Source organism: Betta splendens, chromosome 4 (assembly GCF_900634795.4).
Source record: "Betta splendens chromosome 4, fBetSpl5.4, whole genome shotgun sequence".
Classification (NCBI taxonomy): Eukaryota; Metazoa; Chordata; class Actinopteri; order Anabantiformes; family Osphronemidae; genus Betta; species Betta splendens.
Genome location: NC_040884.2, coordinates 1,604,986 through 1,618,093, shown reverse-complemented (window position 1 = coordinate 1,618,093; position 13,108 = coordinate 1,604,986). Strand labels below are relative to the sequence as shown.

Genomic DNA, 13,108 nt, shown 5'->3' with positions numbered 1-13,108 from the left:
CTGTAACTTAGAACAGTGTTAGGGTAAACGAAGGGGCTATGGAAGGCATTATGTCAATGGTGAGTCCCCACTAAGATGTAAATTCAAACGTGTGCGTGTGTGATTCTTTGTTTGACGTAATATGCTTAACCCGCTTTCTTTTCCTAATAGTATTTCTGTAATTGTCATCTTTGTTCTGCTCAGAGAAGCTGGTTCTTCATAAATTCAGACCATGAGCTGCTTTATTTCCTCTAATTACAAGCGGCAAACCCCTTTTGGAGCCTCAGCAGTTTGTAGGGATGCAGAGGTTTCCCATCAGTCCCTCTGTGCATCTGTCTTCTTATTGTGAAGTGATTATTATTAAATTCATGTTCTAATATAATCAGCCCAGTCTGACTGCAGCACAATAATCAACACACAGCAGAATATTCAGCTTTCTGACACACTGAGTAAAGGTGGAAGCGTCAGAGTCGTGCCCTGGGCTCAACCAGGTGAACGCTGTTTCCTTCTATTCCCACATCAGTTCCATCAGACGTTTGCTGGAGATGACGAGACATCCGCTCCATGTTGGTTGCGTCACAATCGAAACCAACACAATCCCGAACACGTTCTCTCTCCCTGCTGTTGAAATCTTGGCTGCATTTACTGAGAGTTGAAAGTTAAAAAAAAACACAGATCTGCTGATGTTCAGGAAATAAAGGCTGAGCTAAAGGCAGACTTCTTCCTTCCTAGGACCGTTCACAGGGCATTTACAGCAGAGCAGGGCCTTAAGTCAAAGCGCACCCAGCCGCATGCGTGAACACAAATGTGCACTTGATCATGTTTTGGTTTTTTTAAGCACAAGATCCCTTTTAATTACAGCTTGACTCCATCAAGCAACAGCTTAACGTCACTGAATCTGACAGGCAATAATCTTCTTGTCTCATCTCTTACTCACGGATGCAGGTTTTACTACTAAAGGCGAGTTTATTTAGGCTCTTACTTTCCTGTGTTCATGTTGTAGAAGCTGTGTCGCTTCCTGAACTCAGAACCGTAGGAGAGGAAGTCAGGGTCCTGATAGAGCAGCATCAGATAAGCAGGCCTATGGAAATGTGAGCGCAAGAGTGACGAACTGATGACATCCGTTGTTACCACGGTGACGCATGAACCGCATTTCATTCTTGAGCCAGTAGAAGCATCCCACATCCCTTTTAACACAAGGCAGCGATGAGGCCACTGGGCGTCCTCCAGGTGCTCAGAGAAACAGCTCCACTCATCAAGTCAAGAAGCTCCGAGCGACAGGCGGCAGCGGCCAAACGTGAGCTTCAAGCTCAACATGCGAGCGCTTCTGCAGCCGTGGATCATTTTCCGCGCTGAGCAGCGGGTCTGGCCGTCAGCAGACTTTCCAGACAGCAGCATTCCTGTGAATGGCTTCACTATCAACCATGCTGGAAAAGGACACCCAATTCCTCCCTAATATACGGAAACCTTTTAAAATAATGCTACTATTTCATGCTCCCTTTGTGTGAAAGCACCACGGGCCTCTGCCAAACATCCAAATACAGCCCGTTTCGTGTGTCAAGTGCCATAAATTCAGCCGGTGGGGCTCCACTACGCTTGTTCAGAGGATAAATCATGCTGCTCATAAAAGCCATTTGCTTCTTTATGTCTGTCTGGTGTTCAAATATTCACCTCAATCCATCTCGAAGGCAAACTGCTGTCAGAACGCTGAGGCCTCTCCTACCTCGCATTTCCCCTTATCGCTGGCTTTGACTGAGAGGAATCTGAGGAATCTTGAAGCTCGTTTTCTTCGCCAACACCCAAAATGACAAAGTGAAACACAGACACACGCTGCTATTAAAACACAGACCAATTTATGACACATGAATTGCACAAATCGATCACAGATGTTGGTGCTAATTACTGCCACTGAGAGGTGGAATGAGCGATCGTAGTCCCGGTCTGAGCCGGTTCTGACCACCTATAGTACAGTATAGAGCTCCACCCAGTGAAGTGGGCCGAGCTGCTGCCTCAGCGCTTCTCCATCCAAACGGCTGTGGTTCAGTTAGAGGTCTCGCTGCCTCGGCCCCTGAGATGAAGCACCTCGGAGCGCCAGCAGTCGTAAGCGGCCCCTGACTGACACGGCTGCACTGCCAGAGACATAAAGCAGGATAATAATAGCCGCTCATTCCTTCCCTGCACCGAGCAGACACGGACCCATTGTCCACAACATTCAAGCCAATGACAAGTGGCAGATGGAAGTAAAAACTAGCATCCTCAGACTGAGATCAGTGCCTTGGCACGTTGGCACTCATGCAACTTGGGACTTTTCCTTCGATGTTTTGCGGTTTTGTAGTTTCCTTCCGTTCTGCTGCTAATTCTGTTCATCGTTGAATCTGCCGCACGTTGGAGCAGCATCACGTAAGATGTTCAAGTGTTGAAACGTGCAAACGCATGTATTCTTACGTGTGAAAAAAAAGGAAACGGTACCAGAGCACTCTGCAGGTTAACTGTGTGCTGATACCAGCAGGGGAGGACATTTTCCTTTGAGGAAGTAACAAAAAAAAGCGTCTTGTGTTTTCAAAGCCTCTCAAGTGAACGTCTGAATCTGACCTCAAAGTGGGAACTCCCAAATACCCTCCATATATCACAGGTCATTAAGGAGCCGATGTGATGCAACAAAGAGGCCAACTGTGAAAATCTTCTCTGGGGCAGAAGTGTGTGAGTTCGTGTCTGCAACACACACGTATGAGGAGCCGTGGCTGCTTTTCTCATCCAATGAATGAGTGATTTTCCCCAAAGCTGGATTTGACACTGTGGTTTGTGCAGCCGTACTGTATCTGTGCAGGAGCTGTCCATCACTCGTGTCACCGGCGCTGGAAAGTTTCGAAGGTAAATGCTGTCTGGTGAAGTGGAAAGTGAGGCTCAGTCAGGGTTGAATGGAGCTCGTCCTCATCCAACATTCACAGAGCGTGTAACGAAGCCTGCTGTCTGTCTGGGACCACGTCCATCACTGACGGCGGCACCTGAACTCACCGTGCCTTTCACTGTGATGCTTGCACGTTTTTAGGCTTTCAGAAGGAGGTCTTCCTCCACCGCCGCGGCGCAGACTGGTCACGGAGCTCACAAGCGAAGTGCAGCGAGAGGCCGTCGCGTTCACGCACACACGTCCCTACACTGCGCATGCTTCAATGAGCCACTAGCGAGCGGCTGTGTTTGCGCCTTCGGTGACATCACGGCCCACGTGGGAGACGAGAGGACTCGACTCCTCCGACTGCAGTAGTTTATGCAGGTCACAACAACTCACCAGAGTCACTGAGCATGGACGGCATCCAACTGTGTCACAGCATCTGAATGAGCAGCTGCCCGTTCAGCCCAGCAACGCTCAGCAACGCTCGGCGACGCTCGGCGACGCTCGGCGACGCTCGGCGACGCTCGGCGACGCTCGGCGACGCTCAGCAACGCTCAGCAACGCTCAGCAACGCTCAGCGACGCTCGGCGACGCTCGGCGACGCTCGGCGACGCTCAGCAACGCTCAGCAACGCTCAGCGACGCACAACAGCAGTCAGTAAGTGGAAGAGCAAGGTGTGTCTCCTTCATTCCAGTCAGCTCAACGGGTGGGATGACTGCTTGCCAACGGTGATGCGAGGTTACCACAACACTCAGCTCCTTTATTAGCTTCGATCACTGGAGCCATTGTCTGAGCTCTTCATCCAACGATGACAAGAATGACGACAGGAAAATACGCGTTTCTGGTCCACCTGGACTCGCTGCAGGAATGACAGCCATTCACAGCAAGAAGGAAGTTTAGGCTGCACTGTTGCACAGCTGACAGGTACCGAGGTGTGGTTTGTCAAAAGAGCTAATTTTAGGAGGTCATCTTGGAACATGGAGTGATTGACAAAAACAGGCAGGGCAGCGGTTATGTGGAAATGTCACAGGCGACGGGCAGCGCGCCAGCTCCCATCGCCCTGGAACGAATGAAGACGGATGCAGCTTAGCTGACAGCAGTATGTTGTCACTGAACACAGGGAGCTAGACGTCCAGCGTCGCAACCATCACGTTAGAACACAAGCACCCGGCGCTCGCTCACCTGTTTATCATCGTGGGAAAAAGGTTCCAAGCAACGATCACCAGGGGTTTTCCCCAGAAAAGATAAGATGCAGAGATGGTATCGGCTCAGTTAGTTGAACACAGAGTGAACCTGCGCAGGTTGCTGAGTCTTAGTGTGACACCTGCCACTGACACACTTCATCCATAGCAACGCGTGTACGTGATCATAACAACACCTAATTCACACATGCATGGGAACCTCAGCCCACAATGTGCCACAAAGATGAATGACCTCCCACTCAGTAATGTCAAACGATGATCCTGCAATGATATTATTAAAATTACCCGGTGATTAATTGGCTGGTGGGAAATAAAGCATCTGTGACAACTGACTAATGATCAGCGTCATCCGTCAAATAAAACGTCAAACATTGACAGATTCTGGTTTCCTGCATTTCAGGTCATGCTGCTTTTCTTCATTTTATATCATTAGCATGTTATCACACTGTTATCAGAGAAGGAAAGAGCAGAGAAGCAGCAGCCTTTTACGCTCACATACACAGATGTCAGTGTCATGAGCTGCTCCACCTCCAAAGAGCTGAGGGCGCGATGGCGTCTTGAATGGACGGTGGCTGAGAAAGGAGGCGACTGTCTGCTTCAAGGGGAAACTCGCCTGCTGGGACATTCCTGTGCTGCCTGGTAACTCTCGTTGCATCACCACAAATGAGACAGACGCGAGAGAATGACAGTGGAGAAGTCAGACAGCGAACTGACAGCGCACACAGATAAAGTCACAGAGACACCTTGCATCCATCACGGCTCTGCATGAGACGCAGCGCTGCCACTCAGCCTGCAGCCGCCGTGTCCTCCAGCGACACATGAACTTGGAGGAATGGCAGCCGGGCTCCATTAGCGCAGGAACACGCACACACACGCCGGCTGCACTGCACACACACTGGATCGTCACACACAGCACACAGAACCTGTGTTCTGACCTCACGTGTGTCTCACAGGCACAAACAGAACAAAAGACTATGACAACATCGGTTCCTATAATTGCTGTTCCGAGACCTGAGACGAGTGGACAATGACGCTAGGAACATCTGAATAAACCTCAGGGCGAAGCCGTCGTCTTTGTCACTGGAATTCCAGGCATATTTGGTCGACTTCCCAAATCTACACACCTCAGCACCAGATCAGTCCACGTCCTGGGACATTTGTCCAGCTCTCACACTTGGAACAGTGAAACCCATGCTCACGAACACAGGCTCACCTGAGGCAAACCTCAGCTCTGGCACAAACCACAGCTTGACAAGCTGAGTGACACCGGTACAAACAACACATCTGAAACAAACAGCAAAAAAATCCTGCATTTATCAAAACATCAAAACCGCTCCGACAGCTTCAAACCGCAGGTTGTTCTCGACTCCCTGCAGCAGCTTTATCCTTTCACCCATGTAAACAGCTCCCATCAACACAGACACCCTCACCGTCACCTCTGCAGCCGCAGGGCGTGGGTCGTGTTGCACACACGCACACAAAAACACACGCACGCACGCACACACACACACAAAAACACACGCACAGAAACACATGCACAGAAACACACACACATACACACAGAAACACATGCACGCACACACACACACACACGCACACAAACACACACACACGCACGCACACATACACAGAAACACATGCACGCACACACGCACAGCAACACACGCACAGAAACACACACAGAAACACACACACACACACACACACACACACACACAGAAACACATGCACGCACACACGCACAGCAACACACGCACAGAAACACACACAGAAACACACGCACACATAAAACACACACACACACACACACAGAAACAAAGGCACGCACAGAAACACGCACACACAAACACGCACGCACGCACACACACACACACACACATACAGAAACACACGCACGCACAGAAACACACAGAAACACATGCACAGAAACACACACACAGAAACACATGCACAGAAACACACACATACACACAGAAACACATGCACAGAAACACACACATACACACAGAAACACATGCATGCACACACGCACAGAAACACACGCGCAGAAACACACGCAGAAACACACGCACACACAGAAACACGCACACAGAAACACGCACACACAGACACAGAAACACACAGAAACACACACACACACACACACACACACACACAGAAACACAAGCACGCACAGAAACACACAGAAACACATGCACAGAAACACACACACATACACACAGAAACACATGCACGCACAGAAACACACAAACACGCACACACACACACACGCACACATACACACAGAAACACACGCACAGAAACACACACACACACACACACACACACACACACACACAGAAACACATGCATGCACGGAAACACGCACACACAAACACGCACACACACATACACGCACACACACACAAACACACACACGCACGCAATTACACGCACACACACATACACGCACACACACACAAACACACACACACACGCAATTACACGCACACACACACACACACACACACGCACACACACACGTGCTGCTCGCTCCTATCCCAAGGGGCTGGGGAGATAAATGAGCTCATGTCAGACATACACACTGACAGAGATAATGATGAATTACTTACATATTAGCACACAGCCGGAGGACACACTCCTCTCACGTAAAGCCACACACACACACACACACACACACACACACACACACTGGACACAGGCCCCACACAGCTTTAAGTTCTCTTTCACCTGAGCAGCAAACACAACACTGAATCGGAGGCAGCTGAAATCTTAACACGCAGCCACACACGCTCAGAGGAGACAATGGAGAGCTGTGTCAGTCACTTCCTGTCTGAGGGGTCAAAGGTTAAACACTCTTCAGTCTCTTTAAACCTGCCACAGGAATAAAGACACAGTGACACAGAGCAGATATTTACCCTCTGACTCCCACGTGTTCCAGGAAGAGAAACAAGGGATCGTTCGGTTTCCCTCAAAAAAAAAGGAGGATTAATCAACACGACGCTGGTGACGAAACACACAAGAGGCGCAAGGTTGATAATCAGGAAAAAGTCAAATATGTGCCAGTTACACGAGCTTCATTTCATGCTCTACTTCGATAAACATGAGCAAACAGACAAAGCACGGGACGATTCATTCATCAACAGAAAGGAAAAAGCAAACATCATATTGAGCCTTCACAGAATCCTGTTTGAACTCTGACTCCAGTTTCCACATCAGCTCAGACATTTAGGCCTGAGGTGTGAAGAGAAGCAGAACGAGCTCATGGAGCTACAGCTCCTGTCTGCACAAACTGGATGCACGATGGAACAGCTTCATCCCAGAGCGAGACGAGAACACCAGTTAAAAGGAAGCGCATCCGTTTACTACTCACTCTGGTTCAGTCGGAGCCAGAGTTCATTGGATCAGTGCAGGTTTAACTTCCTGACACTTCAGTGACTAGGTAAATGTGTTGGTGTCGACCTGAGCAGCATAAAATGAAGTTAATAGTAATGAATAACGCTTCTTGATGCCACCCTGAGTCCCTGCTGAAGTCTGAGCGCACGCGTCCACTCCACTGATCAGCTGCCGTGTTCCATGTCAGCCCTTTGAGCAGGCGGCAGCGCATCAGGAGCTGCTGTGCTGGCTGCACTCTGACCTGCGCAGCGCGGACGCAGGGCCAGGACCCGGACCCGGACCCGACCCGGACCCGGACCCGGACCCGATGCAGAGCGCAGAGCGCAGAGCGCAGCCCAGATGTGCTGGCGGCGCCGGCTCTGCCTCCACTCAGGCAGCAGGGCCTCTCGCTAATCCTGCGCCATCACTCAACTGGAGCTCAGCTCTGATCGCACAGGGCCAAAGCTCAGCAGAAGGCTGCTCCCGGCTTTAAAGTGAGAAGCTGGCGGCTAATCTCTGGCCAACACCTCAGGGAAACCCGACACCCGGACACAAAGACCTCCCAAACGCACAGGCCCCTCACAAACGGAGCATTATCACAACCAGGGGTTCAGAGCAGAATGCGCTGAGACACGACTCATTCTGATCTGTCTGACGCACGCAGTGACAGCAGAGCTTCTTATTATTCAGCTGTAGTTAGTGGCTCATAACCTGAATTGTTTCAACAAGTTGTGTTTAAACATGAACTTAATGTGTTATTTAGGACCAGAAAGTTATGACAAAGTGTTGCTTGTGGTCTGATCAGGTTTTACTGCTGTCGTGTCACTACGTGCTCAGTGAAACAGTGACTGTTCATTCATTGATGAAATGGACCTGGGTGGAAATCAGCTCCGTGTGACGTTGGCTTCTGGTCATTACAGGAAGCACACAGACGCTCCGTCAGCTGATCTGAGGTTTGATCTGAACGCAGCCGTTTTCTGAGTTTTGGACCACCACCGGCACCACGACTAAATGCTTCTGCGTCTTCATCCTCCCGAGCACCAGAAGCATCGGGCGCCGACGCGTGTGACTCACCACTTCAGTGGGGCGGAAGTACTTGGGGTCCACCTTCACGTGCACCGTCCCCGTCTCCTGGCAGCGGCCGACCTCCTGCTCACCCTGTCCCTCCCACCTGCAAAACAGCAGGACACGGTTCCCACAGCTGCTGCTCAGTTTGGACCTTTACGTCGTCCTCAGACAAAACATGTCACCTGCGTTCCTATGTGAACCAACGCAGTCAAACACAACTTCACTGACTGTCGGTGTCTTCCTGGAGACAACAGGAAATGGACGAGACGAGACAGTCGAGTTGTGGCTCAAATGACTGACGGCTTTAGAAAACACACACTGTGTTTATGTAAAAGAATTCCAAGGAAAGTTCTTTGGCACATTGTTTGAGTGATGGATTTGAGCCCATTGTTTATTTCTGTAGATTACTAATCATCAAGGGAGACTTGGATTATGACATTTTTCATTTTAAAAAACTACTTTATTGTTCCTCATGGGGAAACAGCTGCACATGATGATGATGTTTCTACAAGGTTCATGCAGCACAAACCCTGCAGTTTGTAGACAGTTAGGTTTTAACCGTACGAGTGTGTGTGTGTGTGTGTGTGCGTGTGTGTGTCTCTGTCTGCGTGGACTCACACAATGGTTTTCCCCACATGCTTGAAAGCCTTCTCCACAAACTCTCTCACACTGTGAACCTCCCCCGTTGCTATGATGAAATCCTCAGGCTCCTCGTGCTGCAGCATCAGCCACATAGCCTGAAAGAGACGGAGACGAGAGGTTAAACCGCTGAGAGGCCACAACTGGACGCTGCTCATCTGGTTCAGTCCTGACAGACAGGAAGTGAACCTGCGACCTCTGAACGGGGCATTCGCCTGTACCTCCGTGATGACGTCACCACAGGGACCCGTGGGACGCGTACCGTGGGAAAGGAGGAGAGAGCTCTCCCACAGGCCCACTGTGCTGCTGCCACACAACATGAGACCAAACACACTCACACACCAGTGACCAACAAGCCACGAAGCACAAATCCACATGTTCACACTTGTGCCCACACGGTGCAGGCAGCAGTGTTATTAGCCAGCAGCCCAGTGACGGCTGTATGAAACAGCCAGTCAATATTTATGGTGAACTGGGACCAGTGGGTCAGAGCTGCAGACACTCACTGGGACAGAGACACAAGAACAAGGCACCATTTATGTCCCCTGTTAAACTGCTAAATGCTGATGCAAGTACCCAAACTTCAGCTGCCAGCGTTCCAGCCTAGAGGCCTCGTGTTAGCGGTCCTGCAGGCGGCGGAGGACACGCTCCATCCAGCCTCGTCAGGCCTCCTGCTACACGTTCAGCACCACTCACACTCACTAGAAATAAAGAGTGAAGCGCCAGGTCCCAGTAGCAGCCCACAGAGGCCGCCATGTTCATGACATCCCATAAAGCGGCGCAGACAACAAAAAGAACAGATTCCTGATGATCGTATATTGGTATTCAGGGTGTACTGTAGCTCATTGTTAGCAAGAATGAAGTGAGCAAGTACAGATACGGTTTGAGATACTATTTCATCACCTGGGACTGAACTCCGGAGAGACGCTTGTTACATCTACAGAATAGAAAGTTGAAGCTTGAACAGCGCCAGGATCAAGCTCATGATCGTCAAAAACAAGGGTTCACCCTCTGGGGAGGATGAATAGATCTACACTATGTCCATCCCGACGTTTCCAAGCCACTGAAATTGTGTCTCGCTGCAGTGATCATGACACTGGACACTAACACACAGTCACACACACAGACACACAGGCACGCAGACACACACACACAGTCACACACGCAGTCACACACACACACACACGCAGTCACACAGTCACACATACACACACACACACACACACGCAGTCACACAGTCACACATACACACACACACACACGCAGTCACACACACGCACACACACACGCACACACACACACACACACACACACACACACACACACACACACACACACACACACACTGCTGGAATGCTGGTCCTTGGGGAGGAGAGGCCGTCCTATCTCAGGATCGTTCAGGGTCACCTGACTGCTCGGCGCTGATGGCTCCCCTGGGCCTGACCTCTGACCTCTCACCCTCTCGCCCCTGATGAACAAACCAGATTCTCACACTGCTGCTCAAACCAATAACGACACCTCCGTGTACAGCACCGGCCTCTACTGTCAATGGATTCAAGCTTCTCCCTATTATGAATAAACTGAATGAATTTGTGCTGAATCGAACCAAACTGAAGGTTATGGACATTTTTTAGACAAACAAACCCATAACGTCGCATGTGGCCGTAGAGAAGGTAAACGGCCAGCGCTCACATGCTGCCTCTTCAGCTCCCTCCACTCCTCGATCTGAGTGAAATTAATTATCGCCGGAAACAGTAAAATATCAAACAGCAACGCTGCCGCTGTGAAACTGTTTTGATGGTCTGACTGGCTGATTGTTTGCACTTGTAATGAGGACGACCGCTCTGATGAATGTCTCGCACACAGAAAGTAGAGGGCTGTGATGATGGGAGCTGGAAACGCGGCTCAGCTTCTCTCACAGCCAGAGAAAATGTTTACAACGGGAGCTGAGTGATGTGGCCGGCTTGACGTGGACCGCGGAGTGTAGCCTTTCTACTGGGTTTACTGGTCCCAGCCTGCTTCTGTTGTGCTGTTGAGTCGTCTTCTTCTCGCCCAACCTGCCTCCACCTCTCCTCCTCTGGTCCACGCCCCCGGGAGCATGGCTCTGCTTCATCAGTCATGTGATAAACAGGCACACGCCTTCCTGTTCACATGGCCACAGGACGACCCCCATCACCGCCGACTCTGCAGCCTCCACAGTCGCCTCCACCTGGTGAGACCTGGTGACCTGAACCCCGACTGCACATTACTGAAGCGCTGCCAGAAAGATGCTCATTCTACCATCAACCTATGAATAAAGAGCAACGTCAGAGTTGTGCAGCACCTCAACACGGTAGCAGCTTCAGCCACGACGGCTGCTACTTTTACTTTTTTCTGAGTGTATTATATTTAATCTTTTCCATATGTCTCTGGCAGAAACCAAATGTTACTACTGTGGACTGAGGGAAAATCCCTGGTCCTGTACAAACCAAAGGCAGCCTGCTGACTCAGAATGTGCTCGCATGGGTCACGCAGTTCAGTCCCCACCGTTACAAAGGTTATTCCAGGTCTGGTTCAGTCCCCATCACTGAAGCTTTACTGGGCCCAGTACAACCTATCGGTACCTGCGTGTGTCAGACCTCAGCAAGGTGAAGGCGTTGAGGCTGAAAACAGATGTCGGTGCTTTAAAGTGAAAACAGAACACAGCCAAGTCCAAACCGCAGCTCCGAGCGTCTGGTTATCTGAAGCTCCCCCCGCAGCCAGCAGCACCCCCCCCCAGCATCCCAGGCCTCCATCTCAGGCTGCCTGTAGCAGGCATGTGGAATGGCTCACAGTAAACACTTAATGGAGCCGCTAATATGGCCTCAGAAAGCCCCAATCACCGCCTGCTAATGCCATTAACCTCCAGCTCCACAGGTATCCACACATGGGAGCAGGCACAAAGCGTCTGCCTCACCCACACATGACAGTCTGCCTTTAAATCAAACCAGTTAAGAGGTGAATAAATAAGAGCAGAGCTTTAACTACTGTACAGACAAAGCACAGTGGCCGCTTTTGGTCTCTAATCCCGTTAAACCTACATCACAGCTTTTAACGGGGCCCTGATGGAGGTGCAGGAGGCAGCGACGCTGCAGGTTCCTCCTCCCACTGCAGAGCTCCACCACCGCCGGCTTTTCCACATCATTTGGAGCTTAAGAGGTTCTCAGCTCAGTTCCACAACATGCTTGCACAGCTGCCAGACAAGAATGTTAAAGCTTGAAGAGTCCGAAGAAAGTGTTCTTATTTTGGTGAGAGAAAGCCTTTAATCGCAGCAGAGCCAGCTCCAGTGAGCCTGCTCCGTCCCCACTGATAATGAGATTAATGACCCACTCAACCACGATACAGGATATTCATGAGAACGTCCACAGACACCAAACAAAGGCCATCGTCACATCAGGAGCTCACGTACGTCATACGTTGCCGTTATCAGCTGCTCCGTTCGGACCCACATCCATCACGGCCACTGCTTCCCGGATACGAAGCCAATCATCTGCAGCCATCTTGTACTGAGATTAGGCAAATAGTATTGAAATTACGACTCCAGAACGACACAGACTCCAGAACCGATACCAGGCGGCGGCCAGATAACCTCTCGCTAGCGTTTGTTTACTTCTGACTATATTTAACATTAAATTCAACTTCAAAATAAACAGGCTTGACCTGCATGAAGCAGCTCAGAGGAAACGTCCTGGACTCAACCTCACAGAAGCCTCACCTGCATATTATCAGAGTCATTCAATACATATTAACGTTCAACAACGCACTCTGGACAAACTTCTTCAAACATGTCAAATAAAAGCCTCCGATACGGAACGAACACAGTGACACTGGACCAGCGAGCGTCAGAGGGCGTCAGCAGGTCATTCACCGGCAGCGTCTCCACCCGACAACGCTGTCATCAAGGGTTCAACTAGACTCACTCAAGTCGCCGTCAGTC

General features: G+C 50.3%; 1 protein-coding gene across 2 annotated transcripts in view; it reads right to left on the bottom strand.

The window, feature by feature from the left end:
• Positions 1 to 13,108, bottom strand: part of gmds (GDP-mannose 4,6-dehydratase) — a 92,060-nt gene that overhangs the window by 12,480 nt on the left and 66,472 nt on the right. The window contains exons 8-9 of one of the 2 annotated variants that reach the window (XM_029146280.3): positions 9,133 to 9,251; positions 8,521 to 8,617 (exon numbers count right to left, since the gene is read on the bottom strand). The exons of the other annotated variant lie outside the window; for it this stretch is intronic. Of the exons in view, the coding sequence (XP_029002113.1) occupies positions 8,521 to 8,617; positions 9,133 to 9,251 (216 nt within the window). The remainder of the gene's footprint in view (positions 1 to 8,520; positions 8,618 to 9,132; positions 9,252 to 13,108) is intronic. 2 annotated transcript variants of the gene reach the window in all.